Here is a 26,994-nt window from a genome sequence, read left to right as displayed (position 1 = left end):
AAAGACTGAGCATGCATGGGGATTGAGTTTGGGTTTCGTTTTTAAACCGAGCTTTATCATGAAAAGCTGCAGCTGGTCTGGACCTGCGGTGCGGGGATGGGCCGGCATCAACATGCTGCGCCGAGCTTGAGCGCGGCCCCGTGACCGAGTGCAGGCGTGCAGCTATTTAAAGACGCGCAGTGAAAACAATGTCTCGAGTCGGCAGGTGAGTCGGAAAAATCCCGCTCTTCTTGTTTTTGTTTTGGGTTTTTTATCGAGGCGGGGATCACCTTGCCTGCTCTGAATGGTTACATTCATACCCTTATTATATTATATATTCAGAAGAAGCGATTATTCTGCCTCGTTTTAAGCAACTTGAGGAGACATGTTTTTGGCTGGTGCCATAAATTGCATGTTATTTCCTACTTTTTCCCCTGCTTTTCACAAGCGTGGGAGGAAAAGGAAGAGTGGGGATGAAGATGTGTAGATGGAACAAAGTGCTTGAGAATGTGACAGGAAGATGGACGCCAGTGGCGCGGTCCTGCCGGCGGCCAGCGGGTGGCGGGCCGGTTACCTGGGGGCTCGGGACGCTCTCCCTCGCCTCAGTTGTGGGGAGAGTGGCGATACTGAGGCAGCAGGCTGCTGACAATCTACAAGAAACTGATAAATTAGACAGATATACAGAGTGGTGACACTCAGGGTTAGTACAAATGGACCGAGACAACAGGGGGGAGACACAGCACGGGGGAGATGAGGGCGGTATTGTCAGGGACACCCATGAGAACTGGTGCTGTACTTCTATCGTAGTTTCCTTCAACTGGTACTGCAGGGGGGCCGCCAAATTTCTTTTTTTTTTTTATGTCATGTTTTTATTTTTGTGAAGAATTGAAAAATGTATTTCAGACAAAAAATAATATTGGAAGAGCAGCGTTTTGAAAATCTCAGTAATCAGCTGAAGGCGAGCCCATTATCTGCTTCTGTTACGGTGCCTTCAAAAACCTCAGATTTCTGAGAATTGTTCCAAAAACCTTGGGATTTTGAGTCACGCACTGTCTACTGGTGCATGGCTGAAGTTCACTAAAAACACATGGTTAATGCTTTGTATTATTGCAATGATATTAAAAAGCATGTAAAGCAATATTTCAGATTTGTGAAAACTTTGTTTTATTCGTGAAAACAGAGAAAGGGTGGATTTCACATTTTTTTCGCCATTTAAGACCAGGTCTAGTAAAAAAAAACAAAAAACTACTGTACTTACACTGTAGCAGTCAAACCTGGACTAGATAATAATAAAAAGTCTAAACAGAATTTCAAACCCTATTTCGTATTTGTGAAACCTTAATTCGATTTGTGAAAACCAGAAAAATGTGGATTTCACTGTATTTTTTCCAGTACTAACGGAACTAAACGAACGGAAATAAATCTCGAATAAAAAACACGATTGGACTGTATTACCCCGGTGATTCTCTGAGTTGATCTCTGATGTGAATAAAAGGTGCATTCCGTCGAAAAAACAAGAGTTTTAATACTTAAAGAAACAAAATGAACCCTTTGCTTCTGTTTTAGACGTCAATGATTGTGGCTAAAAGCCAGTCTTGTCTGAATGCCCTGACAAGACCGCACCCTCTGTTGGGCTCAAACCAGGGGCACACACAGCAACCTTGTAGTGGAACACAGAGCAGCACGAGACAGACACACACACACACACACACACACGCACGCACACGCACACGCACGCACACACACACACACACACACACACACACACACACACACGCACACACACACACACACAGTTGCAGTTTATGCATGCGTTTCCAAATTCAATACTCTATTTGTTGGTACTGTACAATCATCCTTATTGTGGCGCGGGGTTACAAAAAGTGACTGGACTAGTGGAGTCGGCCCAACCCTGACCTCGCTACAGATTACAGCACAAGCCTCAGCTCACCAATTTTGTCCCCTTTTTTTTTTTTGCCCTTTATTTAGCTCACTGATTGTCAACATGGGGTCCGGAGAGCCCACAGGGGTCGCTCAAGAGGTTCCAGGGGGGGCCCCAGCAAAATGACTCGTGGCTTAAAGTTGTCATGGCTTAATCTACAAGACTCGAGCACCATTAGAGAGTGTACAATAATGACTGTTTTGAACATAGTCTCATTGGTACTCACGTCTTGACTCAATCATACTCTTATAATAAATATATTTTCGGATTGACGTCCCAGAGATCAAATCTTGTCTGTGACTTAATGCGTTTCAAATCGAGAGATATGATATGAAAAAGGTTGAATATCACTGCCTTAAGTTGACAGTATTTGAGCATCCAGCAAGAAGCAGCGATGAAAATGCTGGTTTGTGCCCCCTAGTAGTGAACAGAAGAACTGACGTGAGGAGCCCATTATATACGATACACAGTGGTTGTGTCACTCTCCTTGACTGACTGACTGAAACCTTCGACTGGATAAATAAATACATTCAAATAAGATAAATACAGTTGGACAAATATAGTTTTAAAATATAATGTCTTATAATACATGTTTTCTCGCAAGTATACCACACCCTTCTACCTTTAATGTGGTTCCCTTCTTAAAGGTTTTCCCTCGCCCACCTTAGGAATTGGGGTTAGGGGGTGTCGTCAAACCCTCCCGTACCTGTTGAACGGTGAAGCCCTTTTAGTCATAACTTTGAGGAGAAAAATGCTGAAGAGCATTAAGGTGCACCGTGGACTGAGAGGGGTACAGAGAGGGGGGGGGGGGCTGCTGGTTTCCATAGAAACCAGAACCACCTGCTCCATCTGTCAATGCTCGGTGCTGCATATTAATACGCAACAGCACGGACGGATGAAACGCAGCAAATATAATGTGATAAATAATGAATGAGATATCAGAAAAAAAATATATAGGGGGTAGAATGTCATAAAATTATTAATTTTTGATGGAGCTGTCAGGAGGTTATTGTTTGTCATTAATTTAAACTCTTTTAATCTCTAATTCTCTCCCTCGTTTCTGCATTCAATAATGCTTTATCCGTTGTAGTTCCTGGTTTCCGCCACTCAGAGGCGCTCGGAGACAAACAAACCTCAGCCGCATTCTGCAGTGGTGGCCTCCCTTTCCCCATTATTACTGCTGCAATCTAAGACAACAATAAAACATATATCGATTTTTTTAATTCATTCCCCCCCCCCCCCCCCCCCCCCCTTTAGAATTAAAGCAGGGAGGGACCTTCCATGATATCGCCTTTCTCAGAAATGAGAAAGAAAATGGGTCAATAAATATATCTTCAATATCGTGAAAATGTTCCATTTCAAAATGGAAAGGCTGGGTCAAAACGTTCACTTTGCACGAACAACACTAACAACCGAGCAAGGACTCCACTCAATAACTCAGCAGTTAGCACTTAGAGCCCGTCACTATTAGGAGAGCTGTTTGAGTGTTTGAAGAGCGGCAGCTGTCAGAGATGCCTCTCTGCACATCCCACAATGCATTGTGACGACGCTACTTCCCGATGACAAAAACGGCGGGGTTGCACCCAAAGTGGCAGATGGTGCCATTGAAGTATTGGAACATTTTTTGTGTACGTACAAAGCTGTAACTGGTCTGCCGCGCTCGTTCTTATTCCGTATTTGTCCAGTCAAATAAGGCCAGGTACAGTTTACGCCCAAATGACTTAATTCGTGACCGGGTTCCACTGGTGAGATCAGAGTTCATCATCCATCACCCAAAACCTTGTATTTCATTCTAAATTTCTGATTTCAAACGCAGAATACTTCAATATGAATGTAGTTCTCAAGTTGTGTTTTTTTGTTTTTTTTTCTGAATGTCCATACGTTTCTATAATTTGTGTTTTCTTTTTTCATGACCAGGCTCCCCTTGTGAGGAGGATCTCAATGTGGCCGTACCCTGGTTCAATGAAGGTTTAAATAAAGCCGTCGTTTTTATCTACTCACATATTCAAGAACACCGGCCAGTAGTGTTCATGTGGTCGTTTAAAAAAAAAACAAAAAAAAAACAAAAAAACGATCCTCTCTGTATCCTACTCAGGTAAGGAAGCCCAGCTTTGCCATGATCCGAGAGAGGGACCTCTACGACCTTTGACCTCTTTCTGCTGTGACTAAGGGGCGTCTAGAATGAGGGTGTGGGGGGATGACCTAGGGTTACCCATTGGCTCCAGGTTGGTTTTGACAGGGGGTCAACAGGGACAGGGAGGAACAGGTGTGTTTATCAATAAGCTGATGGGGGCGGTGGGGCTGACACACACAGGGGGGAGGGGGTAACTGCGAGATGGTCACAGTGACTTACTTTGGGCGGGCTGCTCTTGATCTTGGGCACTTTGGCTCCGCGCCCTCGGTAGGTCTGCTCGTGGTCGAACTCCAGGTCCTCCAGCCGCTGCGTCAGCGCCAGCTTCTGCTGGATGGCCATGCGCAGCAGCGAGTTGAGCGTCTTCTTCTCGTCCTCGGCCGCCGCCAGCTGCCGCTGCATCTCGTCCAGCTGGGTGACGTACTCGTCACACCTGGGGACAGGCGGCGGGGACGGGAGCTATAATTCCGACTGGCTGCACATCCAGGTCTTCGTCTTTTTGTTTTTTTAATCGTATTTGTGCTTCATGGGCTTTTGCCATGTTTATTGTTGAGCTCCGTACTAATTGGGCCACAGGGGGCACGCAAATAAGGAGTCGAATGTTCAAATGAAAACTCAAAAACGACACAAAACAACAAAACGCCTCCCTGTTTTGAACCACACACCTGAAACTTGGTATACATGTGTATTTTCTCATGCTGAACTAATTTTGCTCCAAGAACATAAAAGGTCTGTTTGGTTTTTTCGCCATCTGGGAAGTTTTGGAGTCTTTGGAAAATCTTCTTCTCCTCATGAGCCATGAGATTAACACCAAGTGTTCTGTGGACACGCCTGAACAAAGATACCTAACAGATAAAGGACCGACTAAAGAATCTCTGAGATATTAGCAAATACAATTCTGATTTAATGTTGCAATATCTAATCTATCAATCTATCAGTCACTGTGGCATAGGTCCTTGAAACTTGGCAGGCCAACCAAGGACAGCGCTCTCTGGGAAGTTTGTCACTGATAGCTATATACACTGTACGACTTTCAATTTGTGCGATGTCCATGCTGGAAATCATATACAGTAAACACTCTTCTTTTAAACCATGACTCACATTCACTCTAACATAATGGTTTGGGAGACTTATCACACCTATCCTAAATCGTTTTGAGAGCATTAAGTTGACTCTTCCTCAAAAATATATTTGGTCACGTGGCGCTTTTGAGGCTGCTTGAAGTTTTAATTGTGTTTATCAATAGGTCATCGTCTACTTTTGCAGAGTTTGTTACTTCTCAGAATCCAGAATCCCAGAATCCACCTCACCTGGTGGCGAACATGGCCCTGAGGGACGAGAAGGTGGCGGCGTCTTCTTTCAGAGCTTTCAGCTCGTTGCGGAGCTTCATCATGGTCTCCGTCACCATGGACTTCTCGTTCTCATATTTGCTCTTCAGGTTGGCCAGCGCCCCCTCAGCCGTCTGCAAGGGAGAAGAACTCACTTTAGCAAGACAGCACGATCTATAGGTTGATTCCCTTTTCACATCACATCTTATGCCATTTCTTCTCACCTGTTTGTTGGCCTTGAGCACCAGCCTGAGTGTGGCGATCTGCTCCCTCTTGGTGCTCAGCAGGGACTTGAGCTTCAGGATCTCCTCCATGCAGGACTCCTTATCCTTGTCCAGCATGGGGGCCAGCTCCCTGGCGGCCGCCCGCTGCCTGGACAGCTGCAGCGACCGGTCCACGGCCCTCTGGAGGTGCTTGACCTGGTCTCTGATGATGGCATTGAGGTTGTAGATGTTCATGGGCTCCTTGCGTAGGTCCGTGCCCGCCTCCGAGGGCACGGGAGAGGGGGAGGGGGAGACGCTGAGCGGGCTGCGGTTGGGGCTGCCCTGGCACATGGGGGACTCTTTCTCGCCGGCGTTGGACCAGGTGGTTTCTCCGCCCGGGGAGTCCGCAGGGCAGCGCGGCGAGGGGTCGGAACAGCAGGAGGCCGCGGCGGCTGCCAGGCGGCGCGCCAGGCGGGGGGAGAGCAGCGCCCGCGGGTCGTCCGAGCCCTTGAGGCTGCCGCCGCGCGTGACGCGGCTCTGCCGGTAGTAATCCAGCATGACACGGTTGGGCGTCTCGTTGTTGCACATGCAGACGTGGTGGTAGAGCTGCGCCAGCTCCTCGCTGAAGGTCACCAGCTCGTCCTGCGCCACGTTCAGCATGCCGTGGCTCTCGGCGGCCATGCTGGTGGCCGAGCGCAGCTCCGCCTCCAGACACGCCACCCTGTCCCGGCTCTCGCGGCAGCTGCGCTCCAGACGACTCACCTGCTCAGGACAGGGAACAGAGATGGAGATATGGTTATAGAGATGTCGATATGGAGGACACACCCCTCCAACCAGGAAAAAGGCTTTTCTCTTCACTCAACACTTCTGATTGGTCAACAGTGGCAATCAGCGGTCAATTACTTAATAATGATCGCTGATCTGCTTATAACAATGGTTAATAACAAAGTTTCCACGGGCAACCCCTCTGCCTTGTTTCCTGTCCCTGGTTTCACGACGCATCCTTGCTCGTGCTAACACTCGCTAGTGGCGCCATCTTGCAAAGCACATTTTCACCAATTTACCAATTTACATTGAAGACTTTTTGAGGCATATTAAAGACTTCATCTGAGCCCTGTTGGCGTTATGGTTCACCTGTTCGTCCAGAACTTTGGTTCTGTCATCGTCGTGGTTATGCTCCTCCCCCTGGCCCTCCACCGCCTGGTTGTACTTCTCCTTCAGGGCTTTGAGCTTGGCCTTCAGGTCGATCACCTCCGTCACGGCCACCCTGTACTTGCACTCCAGGATCTCGAACCCGCGGACCTCCGGGTCATACTCGTGCCCGCCGTTGGCCGGCGGCGGCGAGGGCGAGGGGGTCCCGCCGTCGGGCTTCTCACTCTGCCGGGGGTCCTCGGGCTCCTTGTCCCCGTGCAGAAGCTTCATGGCGTCCACGTGCTCGGTGAGCCGGTGGAGGCGCTCGTGCTGCTCGGTCAGTGCGCCCTGCGTGTGCTGCAGCTGTGTCTGCGACTCCTGCAGGGTCAGCAGCAGCGCCGCTTTCTCGCGCTCCACCTGCAGGACGGGGGGGGACACAATGTGGCTTGAGGGACGGACAAAGAGGAGACCTGCACGTCCAACAACCTTTTGCTTTACCAGACGGGGTTTACAGACCATTAAGAAGCCAGTGAGAAGGGTAGGAATGATCCAGATCACTTTCAGAGGCCACAAAAATATTTTACACATGCAAATCACCCGTAGCTATGAAAGGTGAACAATAGGTTGCGGTAAAATGTGTCCACAACTGGTTTTAGCAACACGGATTTAGCAGACTTTTAAACCCCAGTGCCGTAATCGAATCAGTGTGCTGTTTGACCGCTTTGTGATCAGTCCTACTATTAGAAGAGTCAGCTCATCTGAGGTGGAGGAACCGGATTGATCCGCTTTTGGACCTGGCACAGCCCCTACAAAGCAAAAAACTCATGATGTGATGATATTATCTTTATGAATTAATCTGTGGAACACGGAGAAGATGCTGTCTTTAATTTGAGGCAACAAGCATAATGCACCGTTTCCTACAGTGAGGTGCTGTGCTATCAACAAGCATTCTCTAGTCTACAAGTCTACAACTTCTTGGATAGCAATTTCCACCCTTTAGTAGAATTTTGAATCTAGTAATAGGCTTATATGGGTGGTTCAATCAATTATTAGAAAGTTAATATCCCTCCAAACACAAAATAAATCCCGAACAACTTGATTTCCATGGAAACGAGTACAACGATCTTCAATCAATTTATTAAACTCAAGAAAAATCCAATGCTAACATTTAAAATGGTCATAAATGACTGGGTAATAGTTTCACGCTGACAATGTAGAGAGAGAGAGAGAGATATTTCCAGTTATTAACACTGCAACAGAGGCCAAAGGAACCAAGCTAAGAAAGTGATGCGTCAGTACATTTTCTCCGCCCGCTCGTCTTGGGGGGATACAAGACTCCACACTGTGCATATACAGTGTATTAATTAGCATGTGCAAAAAGGAATATACTGGTATATAGGTACTGCATGTAGGGTATAGCTTGAGGAAAATGATTAAAAATGCATCCTTTCACTCCCTTCCATTGATTCACTAGAACGTTAAACCCTGTTTAACCAGTAAATGTGGTCCTCCGGCCGAGGGAGGGTAAGCGGGATGAAGGCTGACGGAGTTGATGTTTCGGGATTTAATGGACACCGTAAGAAACTTGATTAGGGACTTAATACATTTACCGAGAAAGTCCACAGCACTGATTTGTTTAGGGGACAGACATTTGATTATCCATTTCCCAGCTGATTTCTGAGGCAGAAAGGGTCGGCGAGTCCCGGCCTGCGACCACAAAGCGGACATGGGCATAAGCTCCTTAGCCACTGTCTCTTTTTAGCACTGTTTTTTCACACAGCGTTTTTTTTTTTCTTTCTTTTTTGTTTTTTTTTCATCCCGTCACGCGCCTATTTATAGTCCCTGCTGGCGGTGCTGGCTTTCTATTCCAGTCCCCTTGTCTCCAAGCTCATCGGACCAATGGCGTTGAGAGTGTCCGTCTCTTCCGCTCGATCTGCCACCCTTCATCGCGCACGCTACTCTCCCTGACAGGTTGCCCCGTGGCACGCCGCGCACACACACACATGCACGCATGCACGCACGCACACACGCACGCACGCGCGCGCACACACACGCGCACACCTATACACAATCACTGTGTAGATATTCTATTGGCTTGGCCTTTGACCTACTCTGGCCTTATGGGGGAAAGGAGATTTGTTTTTGTTTTTCTTATTTGTTTGTTTTCATTTGTTTTGTTTATTTATGTGTTTTCCCCTCTGCTGTTTGTCGTCTGTTTGTAAACGCCACCATGTTGTCGGTTCCAGGCGCTCACAAGTCTTTGTCCAAAGACAGCCCGCGCTAGCGTGGAAGCCGACAGATGGTAGCCCCACTGGATTCATTCTCCGATGGAATGCCGTGCGGTCGGGAGCGGTCAACGGTGTTGAAACACGGCGGATGTGCGAAATGGGTGGATTTATACGTCCAAGCTGAGCTCCACTGAACTATCGACCGTCTCATTGTGACTTGGGGAGCGTGGGCAGATTTAAGGTGGTGGAGGGACTCCGACATAACAGGTAATAGCGGCGGCCGTACTTCATCTCAAACATAAATCGGCATCACAAAAAGGGCAGGCTTCTGTGGACTCCGTAGCCACAGAACCACAAGATGCATTATATTGCCTGGGATTAAAGCAGACGTGTAAATCTCGAACAAGCAGGGCTTATGCTGCTGGATCGAAAATGGGAAAAAAATGGACTGCAGTTAATTTGTGTTTGTTTGGCAAAGCTAATAAATATTAAGTATAAGTAAGGATTTCTATTTATTTATTGTATTAATGTACTTTTAGATTTGTATTTTATTTCTTATTTTTATCGATTACTTTTTTCCTGAATTTTCCCCCAGCTGTTAATAAAGTGTCATTATCTTCTTATCTTATGTTATCTTATCGTGTTGTCATCAGATATGAATTAAACTTGGACAGAATGAAAATTAAATCGTCAGTCGTGCCATGCCATGAAAATGTGGAACTAGATTGGGCAAGGGACATTCCAGTAGAAGTCACCCGGTGTAGTCCCAGTCCCACCGGAGAGGGACAGACAGAGCAGCAGCGCACGCATCTTGTGCGCACAAAGCTGATGTATGTGGACATAGCACGCAAATAAAATATGTCTAATAAATATGAAATAAATCCTGAAATAAATGAACAAAGCAATAAATCTATAAATAAATGTAAATATAAATTTATTAACGAGCAAATATAGGGTCGACGGACCGGGCGGAAGAGGTGGTGCGCCCGAGCCCCCCACGTGCGCCGGCCGAGGAAGGAGGATCTTTCACTCCGATTCATGGGATCTTTCATCAATTTCATTGCGGGTTTCGTGAGACCCTCCTGTCTATTTACACGCCAACGTCCGCAGTGGAAAAGATGTATCAAAGAATTGGAATGCAGTTTTTTTCATTTCTCCCCCATTCAGCGGTTGCCGAGCCCCATACCGTGTGGCGTCACGCACATCTCCCCATTGCTTTACGTTGCTATGGGACTTGATTAAGTATAAACTCGATTTTTCGTGAAAATGCTTTACTTGTAAATAATAAATCCTGTGTGTGCAGGATTCCGATAGAATCGTAAATTGGAATTTTGCACGATCGTCCAAGCCTCATATGAATGTTTTTTAAATTTCACAATGATTTGTAACCAAAGGTCCAAATACCAACCCTACCACCCGCCTACCTGTAGTAGTTGCTGCTTGAGCTTCTGCATCTCCGACAGGTTGAGTTCGCTGAACAGGTCAGACACCGGGTGAAGCCCCTCCACCTTGCGTCCCGCCCTGAAGTCCCCGTTGATCTTGGCCAGCCCGGAGCCTCCGTGCAGGAGGCCGTGGCAGCGGTTGCTGTCCTCATTGTTGCCGTTGGCGACGGGCGCGGCGCCCGGCGTCCCGTTGGCGTCCTCAGGGAACTTGAGGCTTTCCACGGCGGTGACGGTGAGCGCCAGGTGGGCCCCGGCACCGTAGACGCTGTCGCTCAGCGTGATGTGGTGGGCCAGCTCCTTCCGCAGGTTGTTCTTCTGCTCGCGCTCGCTCTTCAGCGCGTCTAGCGCCTCCTCCAGCTGGCCCTGCGAGATGTCCTTCAGCCGCAGGGCGTCGTCCAGCTGGCTGTTCAGCAGCACCGTCTCCTCCTCCAGGACCTTGATCTCGTGCTTGAGACCCTCATACTCCACCTGGAGGCCGGTAGGATGGACAGTAGAGAGAAGCAGAGGAAAGGAAGTAAGATATCGGGTAGTTTTGTAGAATGACTAGTTTTGAAGCTGTTTGAGTCATTCCTGGTCTGAGGGGCGAATTCACAAAGAATGGATTGCAGCAACCCCTCCGGTATGCATGGGGAGATCCCATGCATACCGTCTGCAGAGACCCACCAGGTCTCTGCAGACAGTTATAATTTCACTCTAACTGCGTGTGGCTATTAGCGCCGGTGTTTGTGAATTGGACGTTTTCTGCAACGAGGCTCTAATTTAAATACAGTACTAAAATTTAAGAAACAAAGATGAATCTTGTATCATGAATCTAGCATTCAATACTTTAGCATTTACTTATAGAAAAGTATGTCCCTGTTTTATATTGGTGTGGATAATATGTGGGGTTAATAAACTACCAAATGGGGCGTGGAAACCAAAACTCTGAAGTTCTCAATGATGTAATAACCCCTAAAGATGTAATGGATTTAATAGTGAACCTGGCTGAAAATGTAATGTAACCCAACAATGTCAACATTTGCCTAATATTGAAATAAAATGCTCCAGACCTGGTTCTGTTTGAGCGTGGACACCAGCTTCTGCAGCGTGATGTTCTCCTCCTCCAGCTCGGTGTAGTCCTGCAGCAGCCGGGTCTCCCTGAACTTGTACTCCCTGATCTCCTCCCTCATCCTGCCGCGCTGCAGCTCCAGCATCTCGGTGCTCTGGATGGAAGAGAATCGTAAGGACACGGTGATAAATCCTCTTTATGATGTTTTATCAATGTATCAGTCAGACAAGGGTAGGTAGAGAGCTCCGATATTATACCAGAAAGTAAAAATGGCTGTTGTATTAAAAAACATTCAACATTCAAAGACGATATAAAATGTAATTGTAAATCCATCAGATCATCTGTGTTGGATCATGGATTACACTACAAGTCACAGAATTCCTTTCATTCGTCTAACCACCAAAATTCATTCCATTTGTTTCTTTTTGATTATTATTTTTATTGTTCTTTTTTTTCTTAATGTACATCCATATCGCCAGTTTACAGACCACAACTAGCTACAACTCCACCACAGCTGCCTTTAGCTTCTTGCACGTGTCCGATCACTGTGGCAGACCCTGCCACCAACAATGGAGTGGTATATAGAGGTGCATATGCATTTCAGGGCCCTCTGGCACAGAGACACAGACGATGGGGTTGAAAACACACCCGTTAATTGTAGAAAGTGGGCAAGGTGTGTGAGGATGGGTGTTTTACCTGTTGCTCGTTGATTATTCTTACGAACAACAGGCGTACAGCCACCCTGATCCTGGGCCCAATTACTTAGAACCAAGAGAGGTGTGGCTGCTTAAACCACACCACCCCCACACCACACTTATAAAGTGGCAGTTAAATAAATATAGGATTAATATCAAATATGGGATTTATTTAGGAAAAAACGTATGGATTTACCATTTTAAAACTTGAGTAAGTGTAAGAACATATCTGGTCAAATCGTCACTCAAGCCTAAGTCATTTTCAGTAAATTCTCACTTCTCATTTTGGGAGAAGTGTATTTTGAGTAACATTTGCTAGTAGACCTCATTTTACTGACTTCAAGAATCACATCAGCCAAATATGTTTGTGTTCTTGACAGCAGTTGTTATTCCTTAAAAGACCTAACCTGATGGAGGGAGGGGCAAATTAAAAATCATGACACATATTTTTGAAACAGAAAGAGTCAAAATGTAGCTGAGTTCGAGTTTGACTTCGAGTACAAATTGGTTCAAGTTCAAAGTTGAAAAAGTACTGTTTCTAATATCTACTCAGAAAATCATAACTACTTCTAAAGGATCACTTGAGTACATGGACCTGAGTACATGCAACTAGTAACAGGTGACGTACGCAGTAAGGTTCTGTGGGATTCCCTTAGAAACAAATTGATAATTGGCCAAGTCCTGGAAGGCTGCCGAGAGGCAGCGGTCATATCCGTGTATCATTAGATCATTTTATATCCAATTTATAATCCAAAATCAGAAAACCAATAACGACCTGTTTTTTTATTGTTTGTTTACAAATCCAAAATTAGAAAAACAATAACGGGCTATTTTTCGTTTTTTTTTTAATTTTGTTCTTAAGTTAAAAATAGAACATGAAAAAAATGGGATATTAGTTGTCTTCGATTTTGTCATTTAACTTTTCCGATTTGGTGTCACCATGAAATTATTGATTTCTTTATTGGACGTAGGGCATTTGAAGTCCGGTTGTCCGCTGCTGAGCAGGAAGTGGGAGGGTTCCCTCTGTTTCGTGTGCGCCCTGTGACGGGGGCCCTGACGCAGACTGTCCGGACGATCAAATTATCACCTTAGAGGACATCAATTATGTTTTAGATAAAACGCTACAGTATACAGTTTGTGAAGCGGTCGAACAACATCCAAGACAGACTGAGTGGGAGGATTGGCGCGACTCTGTACTTCATGGGGGTGCTGTGCCTGGAGCAGACGTCAGCTAGTGCCGAAAATAGAAAACAACGTTGGAAACCTACTGTTCAGAGCAGTCTGAAACCTGAGGTTTTTGCTCATGGGGATTACTTCATCATTAGTTTACCTCATTATTTGACACTTGGGCATCTTTTATGAACATCTGACATTGTAACATTATACTGTATATATGACAGAAAATAAGGAAATGCATAATAGGTCCCCTTTAAGACACCAGTCTCACTGCTGACACATAAGAAAAATAAAAATAAATCTGCGAAGCCGGGCAGAGGTGTAGTGAAGAACATATTGTGAGACTCAGCAGATTTTGTCTGTACTAATACCGCTGTATTTAGCGCGCACACAAATAACTTATACCTTTATGTCCCTTTATCATGGAACGCCAAAAATCCTTAAGTGAAATAAATCATTTTTCCAGCACAGGGCTGGGTCTGGCCAGAGGGAAGACTGACAGCTGGACGGCCCATTCCTATGCGTGTCCAAAAGATTATCCATCATTTCAACTCATTTTCAAGTTACAAATACCAAGCAACATAATCCATTTTATTATTATTTTTTTCCAGAATGGAGATGTGCTTATATTTGCACACAGCTACAATTCAAAGTCTACAGTAATAATCCATCATCATATCAGCAGTTTCTGTAGATATTTCCACATGGGCCAATACACAAGCAAACTGAGTGAGGACACGATTCTATGTTAAATTCCCTTCAAAAATGATCCCCACTCTCATTGAAAATAAAGTAAAATCTGGTTTGACAGGATGAATCTACTTGGACATACATTTCTATTTTTCATTTCATAATTTTACACATACTTCCTATCTAAAGCAGTACAGAGAGCATTGCAAATCGGTTCTTATGAAAGCTATTACTTAACAAATATTATAGCTTATTACAAGTATTGATAACAATAGCTGACAGACAACTCCTCGATTAACTTTAAAACTATCTTTATTTATTTAGTGTCACTTGAGTTGGGCATCTAGGCTCTACTGATCATCACTCCTAGAGAGGTGTACGGTAAACATAGGCATACTTGAGCTAGAAATATTGGAGTGATGAGCTTGAATCCCCCCATTGGATAGAAGAGTAGAGCCCAACAGGTGGATGTAGGGGAGGTGGAGGGAGCGCTGCAACACAGCAAGCAAAGGAGGCAGCAAAGCAAGTAGGGCAAGGGGGATTGACTGCCCATGAGGGCGTGCAAGCATGTGGCGCCGTCAAGTTGTCTAACAGAACCTGCTCCGGGAGTGAATAATGGCCTCTATATTAAAGGTGCACACAGTAATAAGTCAGAGACAAACTGACCAACTCTATAAGATACACACCATCTCACTTAAAATCACTATATCCATACTTCCATCCGCAAACTGACATCCACTAGAAAGCTGATTTCTTTTTTCACGGGGTGTACAGTTACTCTGCTCAGCACTTCATCTTACAATTGACACAGATCTTCTTGCCTTTGAACATTAAGCTCACATCAGTTTCATTATGCCCCTTCTCGCTTGCCATAGAAACCTATCTGACTCATTGCCCTACTAACCATTTGTCAAAACTACAATTTCAGTCACCGGATTCATCAAACAGTGACGTTCAAATGAAATATTTATATATTTTATATCAAGTTAACCCTAGAGAAAGACCATTGTTAGTACAATGGCTTGGTCTTGGCCTCTGCAGTGTACTTAAAGTGTGAGTACATGGACCAGGAAAAACAGTGACTTGAGTGGTGGAAATAATTCTGCGTGGTGAAGACGCTGGGAGTAGCATCCTCCCAAGCTGTCTGAAGGCTGCAGCCTCTCCTCACATAATATGGCAGCAGTGTCCATAGGGATCCAGAGCCAGGATCTCACAGTAGGAGCCTCCTTGGGTGGAAGCCAGGAACCAACACAGAAGGAAGAGCTTCAAAAGCCACGCAAGACAGTAAGTGGCTCCTCTGGACCTCTCTGACATTCCAGACATAAAAGAGGATTAAGGGGAAGGAGGGGGATGCCTTGAAGAGGCCGATGAGAAGGATTGACATTTTCAACGGATGCAGATGCTTCACACGTCCTTTCAAATCTGCTCCATTGCTAAACATCTTCATACGCAGACTTGGGCTCTAATACGAAATTGGAAGAATTAGAAGCAGGCGCAAAGGTTCTCAATTAAAGAGATTAGAGAGAGTGGGAATGAAAGAAAAGGTCTTCCTCATGAAAGAAACTTGCATGATGAGAAGCGCCATTAGCACTGAAAGGGATTTTAGTGTTGGGTGCAACAAATAACAGATTGATTTGTATTTACTTTTACTGGGAAGGTCATAAATCATAGCGTTACAGCGTTTCATTTTTATACTCAAGACAAGATGTAGGGAGCATAGTGATGTGATTGAGAAGTTATAATCTCAATATACAGTATAATCTCAAAACAAACTCTTGTATTACAGGAAGCATGGCCTCTGCCTCACAAAGTGCAGTTGATTCCGATCAATTGTTTATTCCCATTTTTCCAGGAACCCATTGTAAAACGCAATGCACACAAAGAAAAGTCTGTGTTCACAACATGATATCAATCAGCTGGCTGCACCTTACCGTACGCTGCTTATTCCTTGAAGATGTACCACTTCTCATGATGCAGTGCTTCCTAACAAATGTATTACAGCAATATTTGCGTTAACATTTTTTGATGACCTTGGTGATGGACCTGAGTAACTCTGACCTTTCCCCTCGCCGTTGTGTCGCCTAATTACGTAATTGTGTCAATGGAGGGAAGTTAGGGCCGAACACCGCTATAAAGTGGACAGGATTAGAGGCCAATTATCATTGGAGTGGCGCTGTGGAGGTTGAACTGAGCGAGGTTTCCAGCGGTCGGGGTCAGGGACAGTGCGGCACACAGCGGTGGGAAACCCATCAGTGACCTAGGCTGACGGGAGGCATGACATGTCCACGGTTATACAGGAATATTAGTTCTATCAGTAATAAATGTCACAGTTATACAGTATATTGATATATGATCTATTCATCCTATCACTCCTGCAGCGTATCACCACATCCTGTGAGTTATGGAACGCTGTTGTAGGTCTCTCTAGAACTTCAGTGGACATTTTTGTAATTTTTCTCCAAAACTGTAACTTTGTATTTGAGAAAAAGTAAAAGTGAACGTTCTTGTCGGATGTGGCTTATCCCAGAAGAATCCCCCATCCAGGGCGCAGGGTGTGATTTATAATAGAAAAGAAGAACTCCTCACATTATGCAAATAGAGTAATTGAAGACAGGCCTGACAGCAAACTAACAAACGCACAATCAAAGAGACCTCAACACAATAGTGTTTCAAACAAGGCCTTCAACGACCTATTCTACCTCACACGAACCTAGTCAACACAAGCAGCATCGCAAATAAAGAGCAAAATTAATAAAAGTGAATGAGTATATCATGCTTATTGATTCCTGCATATAGTGGTAGAAGTGAAGTGGTGATGATAGAGCTGTCTGGGGAGGTCTGCTACCCCTCAACCCCCCTCATTCACACACACACACACACACACACACACACACACACACACACACACACACACACACACACACACAAACAAACACTCACACACCCGCATGCATGTGCCGAGCTCAGGGCAATTCTCTTATTCCCGAGCTTAGTGGCGGATTTTCCTTCCACAATGGGGTCGTGGACACAGTGTCTGACCCCGGCATGAACCTCACCACTGCCCACCAAAGCAGCTGCAGGCACGCAGGCATACTAACACAGAGACACACACACTCAGGTACGCATGCACACACAGTTCCCTAATTCCTTTCACCTCCATCCGACACAACACAACAATTTAACAGAAATTCACTTTTTATCTGGTTTAAGTGCCATGTTGCTTCATTTTTTTTGTCTATCTATGTCAATCATACTGCATGTCAACGCAGGTAAATATAAATATAAGGCCATAATTGTCCATGAATAATCTACAAAGAGGATTTATAACTCAGTGTTTGACTGGAATACAAAATCTGTAAAATATGAGCTTTACACTGCAACTTAAGTAGGAGTTCTCCATTATAAAGCGCATTGATCAAACGAAGCCAGCGCCACTGAATTTTCCTGAAAGCAAAAACAAACGAAACTTAAAAAAAAAAAACCACAGAAAAAAAAAGACAAAAAAAACCTGGGGCATCAAGGACGATTGGACAGTGGTACATAAACCACAGAAAGGTGTTGAAAGTGTAGTCTGAGGTGTTAAAGCATAGTCATGTGCTCCTGTCTGCTCTTTTTAACTCTAACCTAACCCTAACCTTCATAAAAACCAATATGCGGCTACTTCAGTTTTTCATAGTTATCGTGAAGGCAGTTTACTGCAAGCAAAAGAGAACAAGTTCATTGAAATCAATTTGGCCCAGGATACAAAAAAGTATTTTGAACATTTCTCTTGCTGTTTGCGGAACTGCTAATAAAACTAGTTGTAACATGTTCTAACGTTTTTGACAATTGCTGTTTGGTACATATAAATTTGTGTGTGAGTGTTTTATGTAATTTTTTTGTTGAGTTTGTTTGTTGACTCATCAAAAAAGACTTACTGAAGTTCATGCAAATCAAATCAATAGGGACTGCACAGGCCTTTCTTCCGCATCCTCCCACAGTGAAACAAAACCACTGCTTGGGGGCGGCAGCCTATTGAAACCGATGATGACTGATTTACCTCTCTGAACTCCTGCACCACAGTGTTGAGCCTCTCGTTCTCTGCCTGGGCATTGGACACCATCGATTGGCTGAGCTTGAGCTCAGTCTGCAGTTCCAGCAGGCGGCCGACGTAGTAGGCCTCCTTGGAGGCCGACTCCTGCAGCAGCGACTCCTCATTGGACTCGCCATCCTCCGCCACCTTGCGCTGGTTGGAGTAGGCCTGGCCGAACGCCTAGAGAGACAGGGGTGGACAGACAGAGGTGTTAGAGGAATATTGGAGGGTTGAGTCTTTGTCTAGCTGAAGGTTTGATCTCATCCAGTCAAGGTCTGCCAACTCAGAACCTTTAAATAGTGAATGGTTTATGGCTGGTCTGGTCTGGTCTGGTCTGGTCAATGTCAAGAAGCAATTGAGCAAACTTCTGTCATAAATCCACTAAACACAAGCTAGTGTTGGATTTGCTCACCCATTAGGACGTTAGACATTGGCCGTACAATGCCCACCGCTGGGGGCGCTCCTTTTTGCTGTCCTTCTCAATACCTGGATACCTGCAGGACCGGCCTGTCTCTCAGTGTGAGATGATATTTCGCCTCCAGGGAACTGATCGATAGGAACACTGTTCCCATTCTCCTGACACAGGTATTCGCGCCGCTGAGCGCTGAGTTATCATGATAAAGGAGTTTGAGCTTGATTGAGGAAATACCAGCAGCACAACAGTACAACAGACCCCTGCTAGTGACCCCTGGACGTGGGCCCAATGGAGGAAGACCCTATTCATTACTGCTCTTACCTGCTTCCAGAGCAATAACAATGGAGCACACTTCCCGCAACCCATGTGTTTTGTATTATACTTGACCTCTTCCACAAGTTTTGTGAGATACTATATATTTCTACTTTACCTGTATTCTCTTGCTGAGTTTCCTCACTGGTAATTGCTCACAATGGCTATCATACATGTAGCAGCCATCAAATGTCCCAAATGAATTGTAAACCACCCTGTATCCCTCACATGACTTGGGCTTAAGTACTTCATAAGAGGCAACACCATACTGTAGATGAGGTATACATATAGGAGCTAATGTGTTTCTCATGATGTCCTTTTGAGTAGGTCTCATCGAAGCCCAGTGTGGATGTTCAGGAAGCTGCTCTTCAATAGACAGAAGAACACCTAAGCGGAGAAAAACCTGGGAAGCATTGGACTATCTAAAGGACAAATCCATTTCTAAAGTGGCCTCCTTGGAGGAGTGTGGCAGGTCACACAGTTCAATGGATTTTTTTTCCTCCGAAATTTTGATTAGGAGAATTAATATTTCAAAAACCACCTGCGCATCCTCACAAGATTTCCTATGTGAGGGATGAATTATTGATAAGGTACAACCCTCTGTTATTTGTTGATGTCATGATTAACCCAAGTACAGCTGTCCTCTCTTTCCACAGCACTTCCAACCATAATTTACCTTCCAAGCTCTAAATCTAAAAACAATAAAACAAAGTGCGCAGAGCAGTGCCCAAACTTCCCATGTCGTCTGGGGTCGTCCAGTTTGCCATGCGTGATTAATCAGTGGGAGTGGGTGAAGGTGAAATTTCTCCCTATGGAATGTGTTGCAATGAGGCCACCTCCATGAGAAAGTTAAGGATTTGAGAGTACAATGAATCAGATGATAATTTTAGCCAAAGCTTTGTCAGTTCACAGACTGTCATAATGAATCAGTCAGTCAGCCAGGTTATTCTAAAAGGATGGTTGTGAATACTGATGGAGTGCACTCTATCCTCACCCTGATTGTGAATGCATAGACTTGCTTGTCTGTCTGAAGGTGAAAACAAACAAAGTGTGTTGGGGCAAATGAGAAGCAGCTTTACCAGGCGATGACTGCAATCCTCCCATTTAACCCCCCAGACACACACACCCAATTATATTTATTGACCCACTCTCTCCGCCACATTTGACCCGCTGATTCCCTCCTCGGTGCCGGCGAAATAGCAATGCCGTGGGTGGTAGAAAAAAGCTGGCCAAACAATAGCTTCAAACCCTTGTCGACAGGGTCCTTTCACGAAGCGGAGTCAGAGATTGGCCTCCAGTTGGGACCGCTGAGTGACAGAACTGGATTAGTCTTCCTCATAGGCAAACATTCTCAATGTATGAAATGAATAAAAATCAATTTTGTCCATAACATCCATAATATGACATTGAATCATTAATCTATTCTAGCAGCTCTTCTTGAAACCCAGACCATACGGATGTATACCAAGTGGAAATAGGTGTAGGTGCAAAGGCGTAGGTGTAAAAGTAGGTGCTCTATCTATCTACAGTAATGCTTCTTGTTCTTCTTGTTCTTCTGTACAGACATTTCTTCTTTACTCTTAATATTGTCACCAAGTTTCTTACTGGTGTGTTACAAAGCGGCAGCACCGATACTGAGAGATTTTGATGAATCACTGGGAGTGGGAAGGCCCACGCCCGAAGAACGAAATGCCTAATTTATTCTGAGCACAGTGTGACTGAATGAGTTGGCATTGTTGCCTCTGATGAGGGCCCCGTCAAAATCCCACCCGGGGCCACACGCCTACAGCTGTGGCCTATATAAAGGCCGAAGCCACGCCTGGGGCCCATACACTCCAGAGATTGGATTATAGAGAGGCAGTAGACACTCACAATCTCACACTCACAGATACAGATACAGTAGACAGACATGGACGTCCAAGTCTCAAGCTGCGGGCGGTGACTCAGCAGCACAAGTCAACCGTTGAGCCGTTGGAGGACCCAACGTAATGAGGAGAAGCAGATGTTTTTTTATAACAAGGCTAGGGCCTCCTCCTCAGAGTCTGCTGCCTCCATATGTTTGCCGGTCTGACAGAAAACTCCAATTAACAACACTGAGAGCTATGCCTCCACATCCACAAATGTGCACCATTTACACCGGAGCTCCAGTTGCAGTTATACTGTTGCTTCCTCCACACAAATTGGGCTCGAAATAACTTTGTTAGACTGCTTCCCTTAACATATATTCAACATTAACAATCTACCATACCAGTGAACCATAACATTGTCCTTACAAGTCACTATTGAGCCAATAATGCACGACCCTTGTCAGGCACCATTGTGGACTATTAAAGTTTAATAGAATTTCCTTCGGATTATATTATTCATAGGGAGTTCCTTACGATTCATCCTTTTCATTTCACTGAAAGTAAATTTTTTATTCAAGCCTGAGGGTCCAGGGCCTTCTGTTCTGCAGTCCATACAGTTCAGACAATAGATGCCCTTCTATAGAAATCCAACCCTGGGGCCAGGGAAGAGGAAGAGATGGGGACGACCGCTAGACTGGTGCCTGCATCCCTGAGATCCTTCCCCCTGCACCACAGAGCCCAATTAGCAGTCGAGGTTGGGATCTCTCTCTCTCTCTCTCTCTCTCTCTCTCTCTCTCTCTCTCTCTCTCTCTCTCTCTCTCTCTCGCTCTCTCTCTGCATGCGTGTGTACACACATCAGCTGCGGGTACCCATGAGGCTGGAGAGTGAACTACTTCTACGACAGTAATTAATCTTGCCTGTAACCTCCATGGCGTGGCACGGGGGAAATAACTGTATCACCCAGGGTGCATCACCACACACTAAGCAAAATTATGTAGAGATAGTCATTTAAGTGAAGATTAAGATCCATCCCTAATGACTTTTTGAGGGTCAGCGAGCATTTTTGATTACATATTTTGACAATATGAAATACCCCAAAGCGATACGTAAAAAGGTAGGCATGAAAGGGCAAGATCTCCAATTACCAATCAACTGTGTCAACTGTTGATATTTATACAATCGTCATTATTATGACTTTGATTGGCTACAATCAAACCTGGTGGAGTGATTATGATGTGGAAAAAACATGACCATGACCCATTATGGCCTTGTTCCTGTATTTGCTTCTGATGCACAACTGTTATCGGAGGAAATCCAAACTTGCTCATTTACTCAATGAACGAATGATAAATGATTTAGTGGTTGTGACAATGAGACATTCACACAATGATAATCCCATAGTGATTCATATACTGTCTTACCACCCTTATCAAAGCCAAATGGAGGATGGACCATGGCAATATCAAATGGCACCATAACAAACTGTGAGTTCTGCGTTTTGAGAAGAGCACACACACGCACGCACACACACAGGCACGCACACACACACACACACACACACACACACACACACACACTTATGTTTAAAGTTATATCTCTTCAGGGCTTTCATGGCTTTCACGGTTTTTCTCAACGCTAGTCCTGTGTGTCGTTCTTATGGAGCTGAAAGTGTGTGCTGTGTGTGTGTGTGTGTGTACACACACACACAGACACACACACATACACATACACACACACAGTTTTTAAGCTCCATAAGAACGACACACAGTGTGTGTGTGTGTGTGTGTGTGTGTGTGTGTGTGTGTGTGTGTGTGTGTGTGTGTGTGTGTGTGTGTGTGTGTGTGTGAGAGAGGGAATGTGTGAGATAAATAGACAAGCAGACAGAAGGAGAGGGGCACACTCTATTTGGTGCTTGAATTTGTGGACCTACTTAATGCGTAATTTATTTGCACACCACAGAGCGCCCAAGTTTACTTCCAGTCACAACACACACACACACACACACACACACACACACACACACACACACACACACACAGACACACACATGCAGTATATACATACCTACAACACGTTCATGGAAGCAACTAATTAATGATTCAAAACACAAGCAAACATAAACAAACACACTGAGGATGCTGCTTTTCCCAAAATATAAGCTGACAAGGCCTGAGGTTGTCCCATCTCAGTCAACTTAGTCACTTAGATGCAACTTAGATGTTGTCAGTCTATATCAACGATATAGACTGACATGACCATGTGTCCCACGGGCGAATATTTAGGGGAAACTACTAAAAATACACTAATTATAATGGGCAATGGGCAATGTGTGCCTGTACTTTTTGCCCTATATGGGTTTGGCACATTGAATTATATACTGCACTGAAGTCTAACTTAAATTGCTAAGTGAAATGGAGTAAATCGATTTTATTGAAGATTTTGAGACCCTTGTGGCCTTTTTGTATCATTTTAAATCATTATACCTTGCAGTGTTTTCTGTTGGTCCACGCTCAGCTATTGATTCTGGAGAATAAAAATGAGTGGAGGAGAGAGGCGAGAACACAGGTTTTCTTTCTTTATTTCCCCCTGGTTATTACTTCAGTTTTTGATGTAGTCATTTCAAGCTTTTGTTATCATATAAGCCATAAAACTTATTACCTAACTATGTGATGATAAATAAAACATATTATCAACATAAGTGTACTGAATGCTTAACAAAAGAAGTCATCTTTTTGTCATAGTCGGTGTGCAGTGTATTTCGGAGATTGTCATAGTCTGAAAGCTATAACTCTCAAATTTTTGTGGTTTAAAAAGGTTCAGTGGTTTCAATAAAGTTTTATTAAAATAATTTATTATTTACTTAAAACAAACAAAAAAATGTATAACTAAAATGAAAGAGGCATACAGTATATAAAGCCTGGCAGAGCGTTGGAGTACGCCAGACCTGGTTTATTGGGAAACGCAGCCTTGGGCCGGTGTGTCCTTGGGCGAAGGACACACGATGCCCTCATGTGTCTCTCAAACACAAGAAAATTTGTCAATAAGTCAATAGATCTGTCTTTCTGATGACTGACATGCACACACATTTATAAACACTGATAGAAGCTTTAGAAAGTTCCAATCTTGAAGATTTTCATTGAAATAAATGTTGGTTAAGTCACTGTCTACCGCCGAATGAGGTATCACATTAACCTTGTGACCTTGCTTTTGCAGTATTCGGAGTATTAACAACCGGGTGTCTCTGGCAACTTTCCCGCCATGCATTCAAATTCATGTACTGGCGACCTCAAATTGTTATGGAGGCTTAGCCCAGACACTAACTGCCAACTGACTGACATCACACAGGTGACACTGTTTGGATCTCTGGGAAGTGAGGTCCAAAAACACACCTGCAATTGTTGCTTTTTGCCATGGGTACCGTCAAATACAACCAATCGGAAATCTTTGAGATTGCTAATTTAAACTGTTCAAATCAAGAAATAAGCTAATGGACAGGTTTGTGCCTGGGCATTTTTCATTTCCCCTTTTCCAGGGGAAAAGTTGTATGGAATAATACGACTACTTCAAGCCTCAGGAGAGTGAACTTTGTTTATTTACAAGCCTCTTACAAACCTCTCATAATTACAGTTTAAAATAGGGACGCAACTTTTCTCAAAAAGCAAAGGTTGCACTCCTAGTTGAATACCTTATTAGGTTGACAAAGGTTGTAACACAGTTGTACAATCAATGCTTGATAGTCAATTGTGGACCCATTGCTTATTTCATTCATTTTCAAAACACAAAAGAGTATCTAGCATTAAATGATCTCATTAGTTTTGACAGATTACCAAAACAGGCCCACAAGACTACTTGACTACTGCTTGAGAATCATGCAGCTGGTGAACACTCACCCGGACTCTTTGTTAGTGGGATGTATTATTGATTCTGGAGAATCAGGATATGTAGGAGTCCCTGACACCCAGCTCTCCTCCAGATACAATTTCCCTTTATTGCATATGTAGTATGTATTTAGTACGTGGCTTTGGCGTGTAAGGTTCCACTAAGCACACACAACGACTCTTGATCACCCCTTGGATCCATCCAGCCCTTTCAGCTGCACCAACACTTCTACATATCACGCTGCATCTGCATCTTTTGTTGGGTGTGGAGGTGAGTGTGTGCGTGCGTGTGTGCATGTCGGACTCGTGCATTTGGCAAAAGAAAACAGACAGCACAAAATCAATCGGCACTTCACTCAACCATCCCAGTTTATGAGGATGCTGATTGCCCTCGCAGGCTTTACTGTACCATGTGAAACCCTTTAGTTTAATTTCCTTCCCAGGCTGAAAGCTCCTGTCCAACTGACAAATTGCTACCTATCCACAGTTCAAATACATGGAGTTGGTGTGATATAAATGTTTAATAGAAATTGTTTTCATGTGCATTGTGTCTGTGCATGGCACTGTTTGTATATTCATTCATTCTGAATGGAGGGAAGCAATGGAAAATGGGCCAATGTATTATGCGGTCTTGGTCTAGAGACACCAGATTACTCCTCTCACAAAAATAGGTTATTACCCTGACTGAATATGGAGAAGAAAATCCATCATGTACTACAATGGCAGTTGAAAGATGCCTTGTGCGCATCGCTGAGCCAACTTAATGGACGTAATAACATTGCAACAAAGGAACAATGGCAACATATTTGTTTCTTTCCGGTCGATAAGATGTATACAGGGTGTGTGGAGGGGAAAGGTCCTTCAGGAGAGACACTGTGTTAGGTTAAAAGGATTGGTGTTGTTAAAGGGACTCAGTTTGGCCCCAGTCCGCTCATCCTTCCACAGATAAGAAGACAGTCTGGAGTCCTTCCCAGAATGTTCGTCGTCTAAATAGGCTAATACTACACTGGGGCTGAATGGATGGATCCAAGGCTGGAAATGTGAATTGTTGGGGAAATCCAGGATTCTCTTCTAGCCTTTGGGTTTGGCTCTCTTCATTTGTCATTTAGTCTTCTCTTAAGTTCTGTTCTCGCCTCTCTCCTCCACTCATCTAAACCAGCCTATATTTCAAATGCTGCAATAAAGTGCAGCAAACTGACCCGGTGTAATATTTTGCAGTGGATCATTGACTGCTGCCCTCACTGCTTCAAGTACAAGGCCTTGGTGTAGCCTGTCCTTCATTCATTTTTTTTTTTTTTTTTACTTGTGCTGTCAGCATGCTTGGCATACAACACAAAGTATATGTATGCCGTTGCATCCCAGACATAGTAAGTCTGCAAGTGGAGTTCAACTTCTCAACATGCAATGCCACTCTTCAATCATTCTTTAATCATCAAGAACTGCTGCAATAACTCTTTCCAATAACTCTGGATGACCCGTGGGATGACAAGAACACAGCTTTTTTGTGACACAGAACCACCACCAATCTCCCTCTTTGGATTCAAGATTCAAGAGGTTTATTCGTCACATACATACATATACATTGGAGAACAATCTTACCATGTTTTGGTCTATAAACAACTAATCATCATTACTACACCAAGAGTGTATATCACAGGCCTCTTCTTGTGATAGCTATGGCAGTAAAGGAGGGAGAAAAAGAGAGGGATGTAATCAGGAGGGTGTTCGGTGGTGTGTTCAAAGCAGGTGCTAGTGGTGTGTGCTAGTGGTATGAGTCTGCCTGTATGTGTGTGTCTGTGTGTCCACCGGTGTGAGTGCACAAGACTTGTCCGAATTAGTTGTGGTATATGAGGTCGGAATTATATCGTAGCACCTCCAAGCAGCAGAAAAGGCCCCACAGCCACCCCTGCTTGCCACAGCCACCCCTACTTCCCGCAGCCGTATAGAACACAACCCCACATCTAGGCATAAGCCGCAGTGTCAGAACCAGGGCTGCGGACGCCAGGCACAGACCCCAGGCCCGGAGCCAGGTCCTACACTGAGAGATCGACACCCCGCCAGAACCGCCCAGCGAGCCGGCAGGTTCTCCATGCCCTCCAAAGCCCCACACAAAGGCCAGGCCTGCCAGATGCCCCACCCGGAAACGAGCCCAGAGCGAACACCCATGTAGCCGAGTGCACTTGGCGCAGGGTATCCAGATAGCCCGGACTATATTCGATTTTATATCTTCTTCACATACACATTTTGCCTGAGTTCATATCTAATACCGTTTTCACACCAAAATTAGCAGGTCAACCTGCTAAAAATAGGTGATTGACACCTTTCCCATTGCCAGGAGAAATGCCGTTTTTTCTGGTGCTTCAAGTTTGACACCACAAACATGCCGGAAAAGGGTGGTGTGAGGGTTCCAGTGTGATTGGGAACAAAACAGTAGAGGAGACAGCAACTTAAACAGACAACAACATAAAACTGTAAAA

At 44.6% G+C, this 26,994-nt stretch overlaps 1 protein-coding gene across 1 annotated transcript in view; it reads right to left on the bottom strand.

The window, feature by feature from the left end:
* Positions 1 to 581: 581 nt before the first annotated feature.
* The window catches only part of bicd1a (bicaudal D homolog 1a), a gene marked incomplete at both ends in the record, with an annotated part of 41,046 nt that continues 14,633 nt past the window's right edge, over positions 582 to 26,994 (bottom strand). Inside the window, 8 exons of the mRNA XM_080003096.1 lie at positions 582 to 629; positions 4,275 to 4,485; positions 5,363 to 5,514; positions 5,605 to 6,345; positions 6,718 to 7,131; positions 10,367 to 10,852; positions 11,434 to 11,586; positions 18,033 to 18,245. Of these exons, the coding sequence (XP_079859222.1) occupies positions 582 to 629; positions 4,275 to 4,485; positions 5,363 to 5,514; positions 5,605 to 6,345; positions 6,718 to 7,131; positions 10,367 to 10,852; positions 11,434 to 11,586; positions 18,033 to 18,245 (2,418 nt within the window). The remainder of the gene's footprint in view (positions 630 to 4,274; positions 4,486 to 5,362; positions 5,515 to 5,604; positions 6,346 to 6,717; positions 7,132 to 10,366; positions 10,853 to 11,433; positions 11,587 to 18,032; positions 18,246 to 26,994) is intronic.

Source organism: Zeus faber (genome assembly GCF_960531495.2).
Source record: "Zeus faber genome assembly, chromosome: 6".
NCBI classification, from domain to species: domain Eukaryota; kingdom Metazoa; phylum Chordata; class Actinopteri; order Zeiformes; family Zeidae; genus Zeus; species Zeus faber.
The sequence above is the reverse complement of the archived record's forward strand: the minus strand, read 5'-3'. Positions and strand labels throughout refer to the sequence as shown.